This window comes from Vespula vulgaris, chromosome 11, assembly GCF_905475345.1.
Source record: "Vespula vulgaris chromosome 11, iyVesVulg1.1, whole genome shotgun sequence".
Classification (NCBI taxonomy): domain Eukaryota; kingdom Metazoa; phylum Arthropoda; class Insecta; order Hymenoptera; family Vespidae; genus Vespula; species Vespula vulgaris.
The window spans coordinates 6,242,501-6,265,000 of record NC_066596.1 but is presented as its reverse complement, the minus strand read 5'-3'; the positions used below and the strand labels follow the sequence as shown (position 1 = coordinate 6,265,000).

The 22,500-nt window shown below is 32.0% G+C and overlaps 2 protein-coding genes across 2 annotated transcripts in view; one reads left to right on the top strand and one right to left on the bottom strand.

Annotated features, from left to right (window-relative positions):
* Positions 1 to 17,525, top strand: part of LOC127067466 (zinc transporter ZIP11) — a 39,440-nt gene extending 21,915 nt beyond the window's left edge. Inside the window, exons 5-6 of the mRNA XM_051002416.1 lie at positions 8,211 to 8,468; positions 16,086 to 17,525. Of these exons, the coding sequence (XP_050858373.1) occupies positions 8,211 to 8,468; positions 16,086 to 16,164 (337 nt within the window). The 3' untranslated portion in view covers positions 16,165 to 17,525. The remainder of the gene's footprint in view (positions 1 to 8,210; positions 8,469 to 16,085) is intronic.
* The window catches only part of LOC127067482 (uncharacterized Golgi apparatus membrane protein-like protein CG5021), a 49,163-nt gene that overhangs the window by 25,624 nt on the left and 1,039 nt on the right, over positions 1 to 22,500 (bottom strand). The gene's annotated exons all lie outside the window — the stretch shown is intronic.

Sequence of the window (22,500 nt, the reverse complement as noted above, 5' to 3'; positions counted from 1 at the left end):
GACTAACTTCGTTCCTTAGAGTTTGCCCCTACCCACTTTTCCTTTATATATATATATATATATATATATATATATATATATATATATGATATATATATATATATATATATATATATATATATATATCAGCATCTTGCTTTAATATTATCGCATAGCATTTTACTATTCATGGAAACCCACCTAGCTAAGCTCTCAGATTATATATATATATATATTATATACACATATATATATACACATACACTTATTTTATATATATATATATATATATATATATATATATACATGGGATAGAAGAAGGAAGAAGAGAAGAAGAGGGAAACTTCTTCTTAGGTCGAACGGTGCACGGGAGCGTAACTCTATGAATGCATGACTCATTGTTAGACTGTCTATTATTTCTTTCTATCTATCTTTATCTATCACAATCTCTACATCTATCACTATCTCTATCTCTATCTCTATCTTTATCTCTATCTCTATCTTTGTGTATCTATCTCTCTCTCTCTCTCTCTCTCTCTCTCTCTCGTTTTGTTTTCTTTTTTCTCACTTGCCCACTTTCTTACTCATTCCTTTAATTTGTTATAGTATAAAATCTATACTATTTATTAATAATTAATTATCTATACATATATATATATTTATTTATTGTGTATTTTATATCGAATACTTTTTGCAAAATTATGCCATTTATATTCATTGTAATACGAAACGTTTATTGTTTTCATCGAATCGCCATTTTTAAATCGACTCTTATATTAATATCTAATACTCGCGAATAATAAGAAGAGTATATTTTACAAAGAATAGTATATAATTGCTACAAAAACATATAACTCGAGACTTTCATTCAAATTTCATTGGATTGATTAATTTCGATCGATCGATCGCCATTACTCCAATTAATTAATAATCCACCTTTGCTGCCTTAATTATCCGTCTTAACGTGCTTTCGTGTAAACTAATACGTATATCAATCGATCCTGTAACTCTGAAAATGTAGTAGACAAATCATTGCCCGAATAATATAAAAACGACATAACAACAATAATAACAATCATAACAATCATAACAATAAATAATAATACGATTACATTAATCACGAAATAACGAGTCCGAACGTTCGACGTAGATTGAAATGAAAATAGAGAGAAAGAATCAAAATCAAAATCAAAGTCAAAGTCAAAGTCAAAGTCAGAAAATAAAGAAAGAAAGAAAGAAAGAAAGAAAGAAAGAAAGAAAGAAAGAAAGAAGTACTCACCAAAGCTGAAGAACAAAATAAGATGGAACGTGGAACTGTAGAACGTTACGTGCCGTGTTATGTGAGAAAAAGATAGATAGATAGATAGACGGAGAGTCAAAGAGAGAGACAGAGAAAAAGAGAGAAGACACAGAAAGACAGACAGACATACAGACAGACAGACAGAGAGAAAGAAAGAGAAAGAAAGGAAGAAAGAGAAAGAAAGAGAGAAAGAGAGAGAAGGAAGGTAGGATCATTCTTGGAACTCAGGTGACCTCCCTTGGTGCGACTGGCAAACGGCCGGGCCTCCGCGACGAGTTAACTGTACAACCACTTATGTACCTCTCGAGCTATAGGAATGCGACGAGGATGATGTCCGTCCCGATGAAATAACGCAAGACACGCCGCGTGGTATGACATACCTTACAACGACCTATGTCTCTCTCTGTCTATCTCTCTATCTCTCTATCTCTATCTTTCGTATTGGAAGAATAGGAAGAGGACGATAGCAGAAGCACGGACTATAATACTCTTCAACGTACCAACGACAAATCTAGAGAAAGAGAGAGACAGAGAAAGAGATAGATAGATAGATAGATAGATAGATAGATAGATAGAGAGAGAGAGAGAGAGAGAAACTCGAAGATCGCGTCATTCATTCACCTGCTGTTGAACGCCGGCGGCCAACTCGACGTTCAACGACGTTCAACGATGTTCAGAGGACGAGGACGAGGACGAGGACGAGGACGAGAATGAAGAGAACTAAACTGTTCTACCGCGTGTTGATCCATTGTTCCTTGTAAATCCTAACCGTTTCTCGATCTTAAAGATCGTCCATTTCGAACCTGGATCGCGAAAGATTCTCTCTAGTTATCGAGCTCCCAATATGGAAGAATCCTTCTCAATTTTTCTTTTCTGCTTTTCTTTTTTTCTTTTCTTTTCTTTTCTTTTCTTCTAATTTTTTTGGCGTTTTCCTCGTCTATGTCGTAGTCGTCGTCTTCTAATATCCTCGTTTCGTTCATTCGTTCTCTCTCTCTCTCTCTCTCTCTCTCTCTCTTTAGCACTCTTACGTTCTTCTATCTCTTTCTTCGTCTCTTTTTCTATCTCTGTCTGTATGTATCTATCTATCTTTCTTTCTATCTTTCTATCTATCTATCTATCTATCTATCTATCTATCTATCTATCTATCTATCTATCTATCTATCTATCTATCTCTATTCTACATCTTTTACGTTCATAGCTACTTTTCTTCGTTCGCTTCTTCCGCGAGTCTTCTTAATCGATTTCATGGACAACTATCAACCAACCAACCACTGGGGAACCAATCTTTTTTCTTTTATATATATATGTATGTATGTATGTATGTATGTATGTATATATTTTTTTCTTCTTCTTAACGTTAACATACTCACTCTTTTACAAAATATATTTTTGCAAAAGATTTGACGGACTCGTTTCTTCTTCCTTTCTTTTTTCTACTTTCTTTTCTTTCTTTCTTTTCTTCATTTTTCTTACGTTTATTATTATATTTAACTTTTCTCTAAAAAAAATAAAAGAGAAAGAAAGACAATCTTTACAATCCTTTTCGAACTTTTAACAAAAATTATTCACATTTGGAACACCTTATATTTATATACACGTATACACACATACAATGTATACATATATAATATATACTTATATATATATATATATATATATATATATATATATATATATATATATATATGTACATCCGTCTCTTCTAACAGTCACTTTACTATAACTACTTCTTCGATAACGAACGACTCAGCAGAAAAGCAAGAATTCCAAGGACTCCATACAAGGTATTGCGAGATATGTTTCTTACGCGAGCTACTCATCGTCCTCTTCCTCCTCCTCCTCCTCTTCTTCTTTTTCTTCCACCTCCTCCTCCTCCTCCTCCTCTTCCTCCTCCTCCACTGATTTTTATCGATCCTATTTTCTACAGCTAAACTCACCACGAACGACGATTTAACACGACGAATCGCGGAAGACCTTCGTTACCGCGTTCCGTGTATCTACAGACTTTTTCTATCTCTCTATCTATCTCTATCTATCTCTATCCTTTTCTCTATCCTTCTCTTTCTTTCTTCATTCATTCACATAGTTGTTTTCTCTAAGATCTGATCTCCCGATCCCGTTTTCTCGCTGTTTACCTTATCGGGACACTTACACGCGATAGTACCACACCGTTGTAATAGTTTCATTCAAACAAAACTTTTTTCCCCCCAAGTTTTATTTCAAGTGATACGTTTCTTCACTTCCAAAAAGAGAGAAAAAGAGAAAAGGAAAAAGAAAAAAGAAAAAGAAGAATCAAAAAAGAGAAAATTTTATTTTTCCAATCCAAACAAATATATATATATATATTTTTTTTTTGTTTCTATGGAAAATACTTCTTATCTTCTACGAAAGAAAAAAAATAAAAAAAAAGGAAGAGAGAGAGAGAGAGAGAGAGAAAATAGGAAAAAGAAAATGAAAAAAAAAAAAAGAAAATGAAATTATACAAAAACATAATTATCCGAACGATTAACAGTGCTTTTACGAATTAATAACGCTTTATCATCATCATCATCATCATCAATTACAGAATATTACCCATATAAATGCCGCTCGAGTCTCAACTTCGTTCTATCTCCGAAGTATAATACTTTCACGCAACGACCTTGGGGCTTCTCCACTCATCGAAGGGTAAGCTTTTAGGATCTCCGACCGGCCTTCTCGGTTCACACCGTAGGAATCCGATTTCACCGAGTCGTTCATTCATCCGACCGATTCTCTCTCTCTCTCTCTCTCTTTCTCTCTCTTTCTTTCTCAAAGTGGAATCCTCAGAAACGATTTCCTACTCCCTCCTCACCCCTCATCTCCCACCCCTCACTATAATACAACTAAATCGTTATTGGTGAACAACGCTCGATTATATTATCGATATAATCCGATAAAATGGGCCGAACATTTTTGTATCCGAGAAAACGATCTCTTTAGCAATATATTCTTTAGCAATAATATTCTTCAAAATTCTTCTCCCACCTCCCACATCTCTTATTTCGTTAGAAACATTACTCTATGTATCGTCTAATATTAACGTCTCTGTAATATCTGATCTCTCTTCTATTATTTTTCTATGCGACTATACGTATATATACGAATATAATACATACATACACACACATATATATATAGGTATATACATATACTAATAGTTATCAGTGTCGTTATATATATGTAAGTATAGGTGTATGTATCATCCTGTCGTTCATTCACCTGCCCTCCTTCTACCTCCCCCTCCCCCTCCTATCCTTTTACTCTACCCCTTCTCATCCTCATCATCCTCGTTCTCGTCTTCGTCCTCGTCCTCGTCCTCGTCCTCGTCCTCGTCCTCGTCATCCTCATCCTCGTCTTCATCATCCTCATCCTCATTCTCATTCTCCTTTTACTTTAGCTCCCTTTCCTTTCTTCTCGCGTGCCTTCTAGCTATGGACCTCAAATAACGTACCATGAAATTTCTCCACGTCGATTTCCCAGGTCGATTTTAGATTTTTAATAGCAATACTCGTACCGTTCATTCATTTTTCATTTCTATTATTAATTGTTAATGAATCTGATTATAGGTGTATGTGTTTGTATATATATATATATATATATATATATATATATATATATATATATATATATAGAGAGAGAGAGAGAGAGAGAGAGCTGTTTATTTCGAAAGTAACTTAAGTCCGTCTGTTTTCTTTAGTTTTTGGACCACGGATTGCATACGTGGTTTTCTTTAATAAAGAAAGAAAGAACGAACAAAGAAATGTAAAAGTATTGCGATGATTTTCTTTCTTTCTTTCTTTCTTTATTTTTCTTCTTTCATTAACAAAAAAAAAAAAAGAGAGAGAGAGAAGAAGAAACAACGATCTAAGACGATCGTGTGGAAATTTAATGACGCGATAACTCTATTAAATTCTGTATAAAATTTTATTGAAAAAAAGAACGAGAAAAGAAACAAGCAAAAATTATTTTATCACAGGTATAACAGATATAACAAAAAAAAAATCAGAATTTTGTTTAAAAAAAAAAAAAAAAAATCTCGATTTTGTTTCTCGATAAGACAAAGTTTCTTACTATCTATCTATCTATCTATCTATCTATCTATCTATCTATCTATCCATCTTTATCTCAAGGCGGCTTCTCTTTCTTCACGAAGAAGATCCTACCGTGCTATTACCTGGATCGTAGATCACGCTTCGCGATCTCTGCGAGGTCGCGAGAGAAAAGGAATGAATAGAGGTCGCAAACGCGATGCTGAGAGTAAGAAAAAGAAAAAGAGAAAGAAGAGGATGAAGATGAAGAAGAAGAAGAATAAGAAAAAGAAAAAGAAAAAGAAAAAGGAAAGGATAGAAGAATTTATCAAGAAATTATCGGAATTTGAAAGTTTCACCACTGTTTCTTCGATCGATCTATCGATAGATCGATCGATAGATCGATCGATAAGATATAACGATAAGATTATACCATTCGATGGCTCTCGACATTAAGACAATGTAACTTATCAAACGGATCGGATTCATTAAAGGATTCGATTTAATTACTTTCAATCTACCATACGTTTACATACACACACACACACACACATATATATATATAATGTATATACGTAATGTATATATAACAAGTCTATAGTGTAGACTTTCTAATCTCGACGAAGAAATCGACGATGCGGAGCACCGTTTGAAGTTTCGATGCGCTTCGACGAACGGATAGAAACGTTTTTTATCTTTTCTTTTTTTTCTCTTCTCTCTTTTTTCCTTTTTTCTTTTTTTTTTTTTTTTTTCAACGTTCGAATGGTATCCGTGTTAAAGAGAGAAAGGCTCGTCTGTTTAGAAAAAAAAAAAGAAAAAGAAGAAAAAAAGAAAAAGAAAATTACATTTTTTATATATGTTTATAAGGTTCAAACGTCAACGTTGGTAGATTGTTTCAATTTTGTTTTTTATTTTGTTTTGTTTTTGTTTCTTTCTTTCTTTTTAATTTTGTTAATCTTTTCTTTTTTTTTTATCCCTTTTTTTATTTCGCGTAACTCTCATCACTTCGGTTGTTATAATTCTCGATATCATCGAATGCGTATTTCGAACGGTATTTGTAAAAAATTTCTATCTCGGATAAATCTGTTAAAAGGAAAATTATGAGAGATATTACTTTCATAGCTCGATGAAACCTTGATGAAATTTGTTCAGATTTCAAAGATTGACTCACTACTACTCTACTTTGTATATTTTATGCGATAGGAACTAACATTCGATCGATCGCGATTACGTCGCTCAATAATAATTTTATCGTCTCTAACAAAAATTATATCTACGCTTTATGAAAAGAATGTGCAATGAATTGTTTGGATGGTTCACGTTTTCGGAAAAAAGAAATAAAAAAATAAAAAAAAGGAAAGAGAGAGAGAGAGAGAGAAAGAGAGAGACCGACCAACCGACGGACAGACACACGGACAAGCAAACAAAAATGAAAGAAGATCAAAATAATTAAAAAAAAAAAAAAGATAAAAAAAAAAGAAAACAGAGACTGATTCCTTTCTACGTGGCAAACTATTCTAAGATAGTACTTTTAAAGATGGCGAGATGGCTACTGGTGGTAGAAGAAGAAAAAGAAGACGAAGAAGAAGAAGAAGAAGAAGAAGAAGAAGAAGAAGAAGAAGAAGAAGTAGAAGTAGAAGGAGGAGGAGGAGGAGTAGATGGAAAAATGTCGAGAATGTCGAAGCTCGTCGACCAGTTTCAAGAACTCGCCTTCCCTCCGAAGGTCCGAAGCTACGAGCGCGTGCAGTAACAGCACCAGTAACAGCACTGGTAACAGCAGCTACACCAGCATCAGCATCAGCAACATCAACAGCAACAGCAATAGCAATAGCAATGGCAGAGCCACCTTGTCTTCTCCATGCTTTTCTTCTTATTGTTGGATCGTGCACTCTCGCGCGTGCAAGACCATGCTTAGTATCTCTTTCTCTCTTTCTCTCTCTCTCTCTTTTTTTTTCTTTCTTTCTTTCTTTCGATGATGCGAACGTTTCTTTCGATTTTTGCAGGACGTGCAACTCTCTCTTTCTCTTTCTCTTTCTCTTTTGCGCAGGTTTTCAAAGGACCCAAGAAACCCGCGAACCCGTCTTCTTCTCTTCCGCTTTATGGAATCCAGTTTTGCCTTCCGAGAATCGATACGATCCTCCCCTCGCACACACCACCTTTCGATCTCTCTTTCTCTCTCTCTTTCTCTGTCTATATCTATGTATATCTATATCTATCTCTCTCTTTCTCTCTTTCTCTCCACGGCAATGATAATTTATAAGCGTGATCAGGCGAATTTCTCGTATATCTTCTCTAATCGTCGTCGTCGTCGTCGTCGTCGTCGTTTACCCCCACCCTATCCTTATCTGCCCTCTCATCTGACCCCCTCAACTCATCCAACCCTCACTCTCTCTGTTTCTCTCTCTTTCTCTCTCTTTCTCTCTCTTTCTCTCCATTTTCCACCCTCTCTTTCTAATCATCTATCTACCTCATTCATTGTTCCAACTTGTTCGACTTTGAATCTTCTCGGATTAACTTTATTTCCGTCGTTCATATTTTCTCCAATTTTTATTCTAGTTTACTACTATGATGATATTATTATCATAGATTTATATCACATTTATATCGTTATTATTATTCTTTTCTTTTGTAACTTTGATCGATCGATTGTCGATGAATAATACGACTTATCGATTATTTATTGAAAGTTCCATCGTGCATTTTTTCTTTTTTTTTTTTTTTTTGAAGAAAGAAGAAAAGAAGGTGAAAAAAATGTCGTAGGTCAGTTTTTTTTTCTTTTTTTTTATCGATAAATTTTTTTAAATATATACTACTTTTATTCGATATTATATATATATATGTATATTATTTGAATTCCCATTCCTTGTATCTTTTCATTACAGGAACCTAGCAATCGGAATTGGCATTCAGAATTTTCCAGAGGGTCTGGCAGTTTCGTTGCCTCTTCAGGCGGCAGGTATCAGCACCCTGAAGAGTTTCTGGTACGGACAGCTTTCTGGTATGGTAGAACCGATCGCTGGTGTCCTTGGCGCTGCGGGGGTGACGTTAGCGGCACCTGCTTTACCCTATGCATTGGCCTTCGCTGCAGGAGCCATGATCTATGTTGTCATTGACGACATCATTCCGGAAGCTCACGAAAGGTTTGTTTTGTTTTATATCAGTCGAGTCTATTTAAAATCATTTTCTTTTCTTTCCTTTTTTTTTTTTCTTTTTTTATTTCTTTTTAATCTTTTTTCTTTTTTTTTTTATCGACTTATTACAATTCTGATGTCGATTATTTATTTATTTATTCATTTATTCATTCATTAATCAAGCGTAAGAATAAATCATGATTATTTTTATTCTTGCTTCGAAATCGATGACGCAAGGTTTGTACTTTTCGAAAAATTATTTTCGTTTTCCGTACGGTGTATCGATATATTCATATTTAATTAATCAATTATTGAATTGATTGATTATATAAAAGAATACCTTTTCACGGTTTCCTTTTCTCATCTTCCTCCTCATTTCTTTACTTATTCTATTCACTCATCTCACTTCCTCACTTTTGTTTATAACCCTACAAAGTGATACGCTATTTAATTCATAACACTTTCATTCTTTATCTATCGTCGTTTCGTTCGACAAAATCGATGATTCAAAAATCGCGACGTCGTTTTTTCAAAATCGAGATCGTTAGGGGTGGATGGAGAGGGGAGGTTGGAAGAAGACAAAAAAATAAAAAAAAAATAAGAAATAAAAAAGTAAATAAAAAAGAATCGTTTCGAGATGACAAGGAGGGTTCGCAATAAAAAAGTTCGATATAACTCGTTCTCTAGACTGAGTCCAGTTTTCTTTTACTCTTGTCTACCCTAAACTCGCCCCTTTTATATCGTTTCTCTTTCTTTTTCTCTCTCTCTCTCTTTTTATTGTCTGTTAACCATCGTCCGGTGCTAGAGGCACCGCGTTGCACTTGCACCTATTTCCGTCTCACGTTTCACCCTTCTCCGGTCCATTCACTACGAATTAGAATACGAGACCCAGCATAGAGTCAGAAGGGCGGAAGAGGCTTTTCCCACCGACACAATACAGCAAAACCTATTTTTTTTCTTGGGGGGAGAGAGGTGAAAAGGGAAGGAAAGGGGAGGAACCGTCTCTGTCTTTCTGTTTCTCTTGCAATTTTTTATATTTAAAAAATTTTTTTTTTTTTAATTTTTTTTCTTCTTTTTTTTGTCTTGAAACAATTTTTCTAGCCACGTAAACGAGTATTGATAAAATTAATAATTAGTTATTTTAATATTCGATTAGACATAATTAATGGATATTTTTGTATTATTGTATGGTAATTATATTTTATATATTGTTTGGGTATTATTATTATGTTTTGCGTATTTGTATATTGTTATATTTTTTGTGTATTTGTATTTTATTACATTGATTTTTATATAGTATATTAAATTGTACACAGGCTGGTTTTATGTAATTCAATTGACGATATTAATTGCTATTTTCAAATATAAATGAATGTAGGTGTACATGACAGAAAGAGAAAGAGAGATAGAGAGAGTATCCTTATTTTAATAATTTAATGAACAAAATTAGTCGATATTTTTAAGCATATATATATATATATATTGACGTATACAAGGATTGTCTTATTTTAATATTTAAATTAACAAAATTCATCGAGATATTAAATTACGTATGAACGCATATTAGATGTCCTATTTATATCATTCAATTAATCAATATCTATTGAAATTAATAATTAATTATTTATATTAAATGAATATAATTATTTTGAATTTTATATTTTGAATTTTATATTAATCATTTATATTAAATTAATATAAATAATAAAAAGCAAGTGTACAGGGTTATACCGTTCGAATGAATTCGCAGAGATAATACATTAAATATCTTTGAATAATTCCGAACGCGTATCGATCGATCAGTATGCCTTAAGCTTGATCAATAATTTAAAATGATTTTATGATTTCTCGAAAGAGAACGGAATAAAGTAAAGAGTAACGACTTCCAATGAAATTCCGAATAAAATGTCATATCGATTTGTCGGTAAAGTACGTTAAAAAAAAAGAAAAAAAAAACAACAGAAAAAAATTATTCTTGAACGTTTCTTATAGTTCTTATGCTATTTTTATTAATGATATATATAAATAATGTTCTCGAGTATCTCGAGGTCGATGTTTAATCGAGAAACGATTTTAATTTTATCTCGAACGATCTACATATGTATTTATCTCACGCAAAATATGTACGCAAATATGTAAATACAAATTGTGAAACAAGGATAAGTAACTCGTTCGAAATATTTACTTACGTCCAAGAAAATATATATATTATATATTTATTATATATATAATAAATATATATTCGTGTTATAAATTATTATATACGTGTTATAAACTTTATTATGTACATATATATATTTATTTTATAATATTTATTATATTTATACCGCATCGATCGAATTCGATATCAATGAAAAAAAAAAAAAAGAAAAAGAAAAATCATCCCTTTCGGAATAAAACGAAGACGACAACGAAGATATTCTTCATGTCAGAAATTTTATATTTATGATTTCTTTTTGAATTCTTTTTCTTCTTCTTCTTTTTTTTTTTTGTTTTTTCTTTGGAATCGTCTCGTTGGAAAAGAAATTTTCACACCTCGGAAATTTTACGTACCTATAACTTTTATACGTACTTTTTCATGTACTCGTATAAATTTTTCTTTTTTCTTTTCTTTCTCCTTTTAGAATCATTCCGTTGCAAAAATATATTTTTCTCACATAAAAATTTTATATCATATATATATATGTGTGTGTGTGTATGGTCTATATATGTACATAATATTTTTTTATCGAATCATTCCATTTCAAAACATAAATTTTTTCCTATCAGAAATCTTATACGCGCACACGTAATTTTTTCAAAATAATCGTTTCAATCCAGAAAAAAATTGTTTCATAACAAAAATTCCATATACCTATACGATTCATCCTTCTTTTTCTTTTAAGAATCATTTCGTAGCAAAGAAAACGAAATAGACTACAAAAATTGTTCGAAGCAAACGTTCGATAACAAACTTTTACATTAATCGATAGACGATAATCAAACAAGAATACAAAACGTACCTTAAAATTAATAAAAGAATATATACGAAGGGAAGAATAAATTGAAAAGAAAAAAAAAAAAAAAAAAAATAAAGCGAAAGAGATTTACTCGCATGAAACTAAAACAAATGCCTAACTAACTTAAGCGAGTAGACAATCGAGACTACAGTATAAAAAACAAGAATAAAAAACGTGCTTTAAATTAATGAAAGAATATATACGAAGGGAAGAATAAATTAAAAAAAAAAAAAAAAGAAAAGGAAAGAAAAGAACGAAAGATTTACTCGTATAAAAATAAAAAAAATGCCTAAGTAAGTTAACCGTGCAAGTAAGCAAGTAAGCAAGTAAGCAAGCAAGCAAGCAAGTACTTACTTTACTCGCGCAACATTTCGTCCGTTCTATTCGAGAACGATTACGGTACAATGGCGCGTGACGGCAGTGCCGTAGTTAGTCGTAGTCGACTTCATCTCTCTCTCTCTCTCTCTTTCTCTCTCTCTCTCTCTATCTATCTATCCATCTACCTATCTCTTTCTCACTCTTTCGTGAACGTGTTAAAACGGACGTGCAGAGCGAATTTCTTTCCCAGGCCCAGGCCGTCGGCCTAAACCGTACGAGCATTGTCATTATAATTGGCTTCTTTTGTATTTCGCGTGCGATCTAACCGTCTTTGCCAGTGTATACCAAAAGAGCCGCTAGTTTTCTCTCTCTCTCTCTCTCTCTCTCTCTTTTTCTCTCTTTCTGTCTATCTTCCTTTTTTTTCTATCTCTCTCTTTCTTTCTCTCTCTTTTTCTTTCTTGTTACTTACGTGAAGAAGCATCTTCGCTTAGAGAGAAGACTCCTGAGACAGTCGACCTCGACTGGCTCCCTCGGGAACCCTCGAGGACCCGGAAAACACAAAAGTGAAAATATACCTCTATCTTTCTTTTTCTTTCTTACTCTGTCTCTCTCTCTCTCTCTCTCTCTCTCTCTCTCTCTCTTTTATTCTTTCTTTCATCTCTTCGTCTCCCCTCTCTTTTCCAAACAAAAACCGTTGGACGACCTCGTCGCAACCCTCCAAATCAAACCCGTGTGATCTTTTAGATCACACAAGATAGATAGAAAAGGATTCCGGTATTACTTCGGCTAATTAACGAATCGAATCGTCTTTATCAACGTAATTTAGATAGATAGATAGAGAGAGAGAGAGAGAGAGGGAATGAGAACGAGTCTTCGTTACCTCCTGACTGCTTTTCTCTCTCTTTCTCTCTCTATCTCTCTCTTTCTCTTTCTTTCAATTTTTCTTTTTTTCTTTTTTTTTTAGATGGTTAATTACTATCTTAACGTTTTATCTAACGTCGTATTTGTAAAATCGTGTAGTACGTTTTCATTCGTCATTCTTATTTATTTGTTCATGATTCGTTCGTTCGATTTTTAATCGTCAATTCTTTTTAATTCCGTTTTATTATTATATTTGTTCTTCCTTTTTTTCCTTCTTTTTTTTTCTTCTTCTGAAGATATCAATAAATTCGATCGCGATGTTTCGAATAGATTTGAAAAAAAAAGAATTTTGTTTTGATAATTTTTTATCAAAAAAAATCCGATGAAAGAATTGTTCGAACGTAATTTACAGTCTGTTGCACGTTGCGTTTTTTTTTCTTTCTTTCTTTTCTTTTTTTTTTTTTTTTAATTATATGTGCATTCGACGATTTTTTTCTTTTTCTCTTTTTAATCATTTTTATTTCGAACAGACCTATCATTAGTTCGCTTAATTATCCACATCTTTTTTATTTTGTTTCATTTTGTTCCTTTTTCGTCTCGGATGGATTTACAAAATCCGATATACCGTTCTATTATTATCATTACTATTATTATTATTATTATTAACATTATTATTATCATACACGTATTCAATGTGAATTTTTTACATTTTATTTCGACGATACGATCTTCCACTTGATATTCAAGATTCTTTTTATTTCTTCTTATACCATCCATCTAATATATCGTTTGATTATTATATTTATGAATCTCTCTCTCTTTCCCTCTCTCTCCCTCTCTCTCTACAATGTTAATAGAAAGGTGCATAGCGATACTAATCGATTCATGGTAGTGAGAAGTCGACACGGTCGAACGATTATTTCTCTTAAGAGAGGGAATAGAAAAAGAAAAAAAGGAAGAAAATAAAGAAAAAGAAATCGTATAATCAAACAAAAAATGAAATGCAAAATGAAAACGAAGAAAATGGTGGTATCTTTGCTCAATAGAAAGAAGTTTTATACATACATACATATATATATCCATACATACATATATATATAAAATAAAATATGTATGTGTGTGTGTATATATATATATATATAGTTATAAGATATCGACTGGAATGCTTCTTCAGCTTTGAGAATCCATCTTTCTTGTCGAGCTCAAATAGACGGAATAATAAGAAAAGAAAGATGACGAAGATGGAAAGGAAGATGAAAAAGGACAAGAAGAAGAAAACGTTACTCTTTCGTGGAATAACTATACCTCTAGTAATTTACATTTCCCTTTTGCTCGGCGAATAGGAACGTCTCTCTCTCTCTCTCTCTCTCTCTCTCTCTCTCTCTCTCTCTCACTCTCTCTCTCTCTATCTATCTTCCTAATTTCTTTCTAATTTCTTTCTTATTTCCGTCAAATAATTATCTACAATTCTTGTTGCCTTCTCACGGTCTTAACCTTTACTAATTACACCTTTGTCTTTTCCTAAGATACGACGGGAGAAAATATGATATATAAAATATTATAATAACCGAACTCTCTTCATTAAATCATTAAACGTTTCTTTTCTTATTAACTCCTTTCCAACTCATATAAATCTAATTTTTTTTTTTTCTTCTTCAATTAAATCAACTCGATGCAGTTAAAAAAAAATCTTCTGTTCCTTTTTCCTTATTTTTTTTTTTTCTTTTTTTTTTTGATATAATAAATCATCACGCGATTTATTTATTTATTTTTGTTAACCTTTACTAATTACACTTTTGTCTTTTCCTAAGACTCGACGAGAGAAAATATGATATATAGTATATTAATAATAACCGAACTCTCTTCGTTAAATCATTAAACATTATTCTTTTCTTATTAACTCCTTTCCAACTTACATAAATCTAATTTTTATTTATTTATTTCTTTATTTTTTCAATTAAATCAACTCGATGCAGTTTAAAAAAAATCTTCTTTTTTTTTTTTTTTAATTTTTTATTTCTGATATAATAAATCATCGCGATTTATTTATTTACTTATTTATTTGTTTAAAAATCTCCTTTCTATTCTTTATGTTCTCTCTTTTTCCTTCGTAAGAAAAAAACTATGACGAGTTGATAACGACGACGACGACGACGACGACGACGACGATGACGACGACGACAATTGTTCGTAGAAATTGAAAGTCGAACGATGAGACGGACGATAATGGCCAATAAAAATACAAATTTTCTTAGTGGAGAACATAAGATCGAAGAGGGTGTGGAAGGAGAAGTGGGGTGGAGTAGGGGTAGAGTGGGGGTGGAGTAGGGTAGGGGATAGGTCTAGAACGGGGGTGTGTAAGGAAGATATTTTTATAGGCATGTGTATATATATGATTGATATGGTAGGTAACGACGCCCACCGAAACACAACGGCGCGTTTCAACGGCCATTAAAATTGATGGCCGTGTATAATTTAGAAAATCAACAAACCATGACGTGCAATACACCGTGGAACACACCCGCGTGTTGTATGTGCATTCTATGATCTGTTTAATCCTTGCTTATATGCCGCGATAAAAGAAAAAGAAAAAGAAGAAGAAATCCTTATCGTTTGTCGACATCTCGATTCGTTATTTATATTTCGTCAACATTTCTACGACTCCATAATTTCTTTTTCTTTTCTGTTTTTTTTTTTTTTTCATATTTGCGATCATACTTTTCTACGATCTTCTTTTATTCTGTTTTGATTGCATTCTTGATCGCTCGTCGATCGGACGTAGGCGATGATCGATAAAATTTGGAAAATAGAAGAAAGGAAAAAGAATTAGAAATCAATTTTCTTAAGGTCTCTTTCTCTTAAGGTCATATGCGTTTTACTTTTTCTTCTTTCTTTTTTTTACTCGTGCGTATTTTACTTGCGCGATGCAATCTAATTAATAATTTTTATTTCGCAACCCTGATGCGATAGTATTGTAGTAATTTTTTTTTTAATTAACGATGATTAGTTGATAAGAGTGAAATTGCAAAATAAAGGAATTGCAGATCAATTCGTCTCTTGAAGAAATCAAAGAGAAAAAAAATAATAATTCAGAAAAATTACAAAGAAAATTTGAAGAACCAAGGACGGTATATTTTCTTAAACAAAAAAGAAAAAAAAAAAAAAAAGAAAAAAAAGAGAGAAAGAAAAAAATTGACGGACATTGATTACCTGTTCCATTACTTTCAAAGAAGAGTAGAGTAAAAGATAAAATATGAGTATTAGTCATAGAACGTATTAGTAGTAATAATAATAGTAATAGTAATAACACTGTACAATGTAAGTAAGAAATCATACTTAAGAGTCAAAGTGCAAGAGGATGTGGTGACGATAATAATCGTTAGCGCGTATGGGGTTACGCAATATCGACGTAAGTGTAACACTTTTTCTAACGTTTTTCTATTTGCAGCGGAAATGGTAAACTCGCCAGCTGGGCCGCCATCGTGGGTTTCTTGGTGATGATGTCTTTGGACGTGGGATTAGGCTAAGAGATCGCTATACAACGATCGTCGTGCTCGGAAATGTATAATCCATATATAACGATATATATATATATACATACATACATATATATATGTGTGTATATGTGTATATGTATATATTCGCCTAATTCGAGTCACTAGAATCGACGACTCCTAATTTTTATTTTGGTGCATCGATCAATTATTTTTTCTTCGATCAATACTTCCACGTATCGATTTTAACGTTCGATCGATCGATCGACGAATAAATAGATAGATAGATAGATAGATAGATAGATAGATAGATAGATAGATAGATAAATAAATAGATAGATAGAATTTTTGTACGAAAGATTTTATAAAGATTCGTACGATCCAGGTTATTTCTTTTTTCTTTTTTTTTTTTTTTCTTTTTAATTTTCTTATACATCTTAACTTTTTCAATATTTTCTTTTACACACAGACATATATATACATATATATATATATTTATTTTTAATCTATTTATATCTGCTATATGTATTATACGATCGTGAATAGATAGATCATCGATCAAATGTTAAAATCGTCATTGATCTACTCAGGGCACACTGATCTTCGTTGTCGGTCGATGTTGCGAATTATTTCGTTTTTTTTTTTTTCTTTTCTTTTCTTTTTTTTTAATGAGAAAATATAGATCGATAAATGAAGATAAAAAAGAAAAAAAAGGAAAAAGCAAAAAATAATTCAAATCGACGCGCGCAATGTCGAGAAACGAGTACATCCAATCAGACAGTCAGAGAGTTAGAGATAGATATCGATATTGATTATCGATCTTTCTTTCAACTTTTATCTTAAAATTTAATGGATCAATTATTTCCTTTTTTCTTTTTTTTTTTCTCAATCCTTCATCCCCCAAAATTTTTTAAAAAAGCGTCGATTTAATCGAACGATATTTGCAAGATCGATCTTCTTTTGGCCATAGTCCAAACTTTTCTAGGATATTTGTAATCGTCGTTAACGCAACTAACTGGCGAGATATTATCGTAAATCGACGATAAGATGTTTTTTTGATACCCTGCCGAGTTTTTAATGTCGTCGTTCGTGCAAAATTTATTTTTAACGAGCCGTATCGAATTACGCGAATTATTTTATGATTCTTTCTTTCTTTCTTTCTTTCTTTGTTTCTTTCTTTCTCTTTTTTGTCTATTCTTTTTTCTCTTTTTTTTTTTTTATCTCGTCCTCTTTCAGTAACCATTAACGCGAACGTCGAGAATTATTGACGTCAGATACTCTATCTGTTTTTTATCTACGAGGGAAAGACAAAAAAAAAATAACAATCAGTATCTTTTAATCGAATCAATTTACTTATCAATGTACCTCTCTAAAAGAATTTATTCCGCGAAATATACGATTACTAATCGACAACAATGATGTTTTACAAAGTTTTACGATCGAGCCAATTAGATTTCTATATATAAAAACAAAAATATTTCATACTAGATAATCGATCGAAGTTAGTTAAAAAAAAAGAAAAGAAAAGAAAAAATATGAGAAAAAGAAAAGAAAATCGATAACAATAATTTTTAAATCGTTCTTTTAAATCGCGTGGAACAAAGAAAAAACAAAAATAAAGAAAAAAAGAAAAAGGAAAAATATCCTTACATTCCAGAAAATAATATTTATTTATTCGTTTATTTATTTATAGACGCGTACATATGATCAAGAATAGATACATACGTACATATATCTATATATATATGTATTATATATTAAAAAAAAAAATCTATAGCTGATTCGATAAGATTGCCTTTGATCGTTCGATTGTTGAAAATATTTGCGAGTGAACTTCTTTTTTTTTCTTTTCTTTTTTTTCTTTTCTTTTTTTAATGAAAAAGATTTCTCTTCGACGAAGAAATCGATTTATGTACCACACACACACACACACACATATATATATATACATATATACTTCCAGATAATATTTGAATGATCGATATATAGCACTCAATCAAGATATTCCTCGTATCGTAATCTCGACGTTGAACGCTGAGAAAATATAAAGATAATTATATATTTTGGTACCATAGATAAAACGAACACTGCTGTACCTAACAAAGTATTTCAAATTCACGATGTACCATATAAAACTGATCACGCGATAAACCCTTCGACATTTTCGTCACGAATAAAAAAAGAAAAAAAAATATTGGATGAGGAAGAGGGTATAGTACTAAGGGATGTGAGTAAAGGGTTAAATAGATAGAAAAAAAAAAAATAATTAGAACACGCCTGTTCCTTCGTGTCGTATAAAAAAATAAATAAAATAAAATAAAATAAAATAAAAATAAGAATAAAAATAAAATTAAAATGAGATAAAGTAAAGCGAAAGAAAGTAAAAAGAAGAAACAGAAAGAACAGGAAAAAAAAGATCCATCGATCCAGAAATAGATTTCGATCGATCGATCGTGGACCACTTTCGAAAAGTTCCTCTGTGATCATGACGATTTCGCATAAGTGGTCTATAAGCTAACGGTGCAATTATTTTACAATAATTACACTCTAAACGTTATTTATAATATCGGTTTACATTAAACCAACGTAAATCGATGTAAATCTTCTGCCGAAATTTTATTCTTCGTTTCTGTGACGTCATTATCGGCTAAATGAAACGAATAGTATTAAAAAGAGAAAAGAAAAAAAAAAAGAAGAAGAAGAAAGTGAAAATTGATAGAAAATTTTCTTGACTTTCGATTTTTTTTTTCTTTTTATTATTACTATTATTATTATTATTATTATTATTATTATTATTATTATTATTATTATTATTAATATTTCTTTCTTTTTTTATAATCGTAAGACTTCACGATAATTTCTTAACGTCGATCATGTAATTTTTAATTTATTTTACTTTTTTTATCGTTATTGTTGATGTAATGATTCGGTTATATGATCTAAACAAGTGATATAAGAAGGTATTAAAAAAAAAAAAAAGAAAGAAAAAGGGAATGAGAATTTTTATGAAAAATTGACGACGATTTCTTTTTCTTTTTTTTTCTTTCTTTCTTTTTTTTTTTTTTTTAACAATGTCGAAACGTCACGAAAATTTTAATCATCGATGATGCAATTATCGGCAGAACATTGTCTACGTCTATTAGTTAATTGATGATCCTTCAATGTAATTTACCTAGGCATAAATGATTTAGACTGTTCTATCGTAGTTAATTTAATAATTTCAAGCGGAAACGTTACTTACGTTCGATGATTCGATGACGTCAAAGATCGATTAATCTGACATCATTAAAATGTATTATAAATAAATCGAAGAAACAAAATAAAATAAAATATAATAAATTAGAAGAATTAGCAAAAGAGAGAGACAGATCGCTGACGAAGGTAACTAATGAAAAGAAAAAGTGGAAGAATAATTCGTTTCGCAATATCGAATCGATTCGAAAAATTCATTTTTCGATTTTTTATGTCATCTTAGTCGAACCATGCAATAGTGTGTTTCCATCATTTCATTATTTTCGATTACAATAATTATTGTACGAGATGGTTCCCGATGCGCGCATAATGTTGTATGCGTGTGAAATAAAGGAGAAAAAAGATTAAAAAAAAAAAAAAAAAGACAAGAAAAAAAGACATGTACATAAAAGTGTCGACATTTTAATAGAAAATGAAAGAAAAAGAAGAAGAAAAAAAAGGAAAAAAAAAAATCTCTCGATCTTTTCCAGCATCCCGTTTCCCTCGTTCCATACGTTACCAACGTCGTCATTCCCTTCAAGGTCATCATTAGATATGCACAACTAACGGAGGATATTCGCGGAAACGTGAGTAACAAATCTATTTTAAAAGAAATTTTATCTTCAATGATGAAATATCGGATCTATAACGTGTGTAAGTAATATTTTATTAAGATAATTCTATTTCCAAGTGACTTTTCTTTTTGTTTGATTTATTTAATTTTTTTTTTTTTTTTTTTTCATGGATAAAAAGTATTACAGCAAATTAATCAATAATCGTCAAATAGTGAGTATAAATTTATATTTTAATTAATTTTATTTTTTATATTTACTTTTGTATATGTGTATAAGTTTATTATATTATGTTATGTCATAGTGGCTATAATAATTTTGTTTCGCGTCATTATTATTTTATTGTTTAGCAATTAAATTTATCATTTAATGTGACTACAGTAGTATATACGTTACAACGAATTTATGTACATACTTATACCAACGTCTAATCATTATACTTGGTATATTTATACTTGGTATATAAATTCCACGTACTGTATATTGCATTCCACGTGCACTTTTTTTCTCTCTTTTCTTTCTCTCTCTCTCTCTCTCTCTCTCTTTTTTCTATAATTAATAATTCGAAGTAATACTCCAAGTTCTTATCACTGATTATTCGAAATAACATAATAATATAGTGATATAAATATAGCGTTATAAAAAAATTTAGAAAAGAAGAAGAAAGAATATCTTTAATGATCCGATTAAAAATAAAAAATTAAATATCTAATAAAATTAAAATATACAACAAAATTAACAAACTACTACAGATCATAACAATTTCTCCTTATATTCAATTAATTATTCATATTTAACCAAATTACACTTATCCATAAAAACATATCCGTAACGTTCATATTCACTATATAATTTCCACTATAATTAATAATTCTTTGAAACGAACTCTTGGAAAATGATATTCAAAACAATGTAATGATACAGAATAGTGATGAAAAAAATTAAAACAAATTAAAAACAAAAAGAAAAAAAATATGTTTCAATCCAGTCTAACAATATATTAAAAAGAATATACACACACACACACATATATATATATAAACAAAAAAAATTTCAGAAAAAATGAAAAAAAAAGAAACACACAGAGAGAGAGAGAGAAAGAAAGAAAGAAATACCCTCGAAGGCATTCGGCATTGGCGGCTAAGAGAGGCGCGAAACGAATTGGAGCATCGTCGGTAATTCGCCGGGGTAAATTACCGCGCTTGGCCGGTGCGCCGACCGGCCGCGATAACGTTACATCGCGCTTTCTCCTCCTGCCTCTCACCAACCTTCCTCCTCCTCCCACTAGTGTTCCCTTCTCTTCCCCTTTTCCACTTTCTCCCCCACTCCTCCATCCATCTCCTCTTCCCCTTTCTTCTCCTCCTCCTCTTGTATGTCCGGAGAGCGTCTCGCCAGAGTTGCATAACCGCGTGTGCGCGCAGGATCCGTCGGATGGATGAGATAGGGATGTGAGGGGTTTACGGGGGTAGAGGGTTGAGGGGAGCGATGGTAGCGATGGTAGCGATGGTAGCGAAGGAGGTGAAGGGTGAGGAGGAGGAGGGATCGGAGGCATGAATGGAGTGAGCGACAAGGACGGCTGCACTGTTCGGTTTCCCGGTGCAACGAGTCTGACCGACCCAGACTTCTAATACACGAGTGTATATATATGTGTGTGTGTGTATGTATATATATATATATATATATATGTACGTGTGTGTAGAGGTATATGTAAGAGATTGAGAGTATGTTTGATGAGTGTGTGAGAGAGAGGGAAGGATGTAGGATGTATGAAGTAGTGTGAGATAGAGAGGAGAACAAGACTGGGATAGAGGAATACGTACTTACAACATTCCTCGATGTGCGAAAGAGACGGGGAATTCGTACGTTTCTTTGGATGTGTGTGTGTGTGTGTTTGCGATACGTGGTGCATACTGGAAATACGAGAGAGAGAGAGAGAGAGGGATAGCAGATGCATCGCTGGAATGCACCGAGGAACAGACAGAGACGGAAATAGAAGTTGGTCGGAGACGGACGAAGAGACGGCCGAAGGCGTCGTGCTACGATCCTCTTCGAAGGGTGGTGGGGTGGGGGGTTGTACGATCGTCTTTTATACCTCTCTCTCTCTCTCTCTCTCTCTCTCTCTCTCTCTCTCTCTCTCTCTCTCTTTCTCTTTTTCTTTCTCTGTATGTGTGTATGTATGTCTTTCTGTCTGTCGATCTGTCTGTCTCTCTTTCTCTTTCTCTTTCTCCTTCTCTTTCTCTTTCTGTCTGCTTGTGTCTGTCTCTTTCAAGAAACGATCGTTCCAGTTCGTGCAAATTAAATTTTTGTTCAACGATAGTTACCGAACTCCTAAGATCTCTTCATTTTCGATTGGTATTATAATAAATTAGAAGGATTCGTATACGTATGTGTATATATACGATTTTATTTATATATGATTTTAATTTTTATATATATATATATATGATTTTGTTTGAAATTGCAGAGTATTTTTGAGTTATCTATATTGTTTATGAATCGTTTATACAATTTTTCCCTTTTCTCTTTCTCTCTCTAAATTATCAATAATTGCAACACATTTCGATTT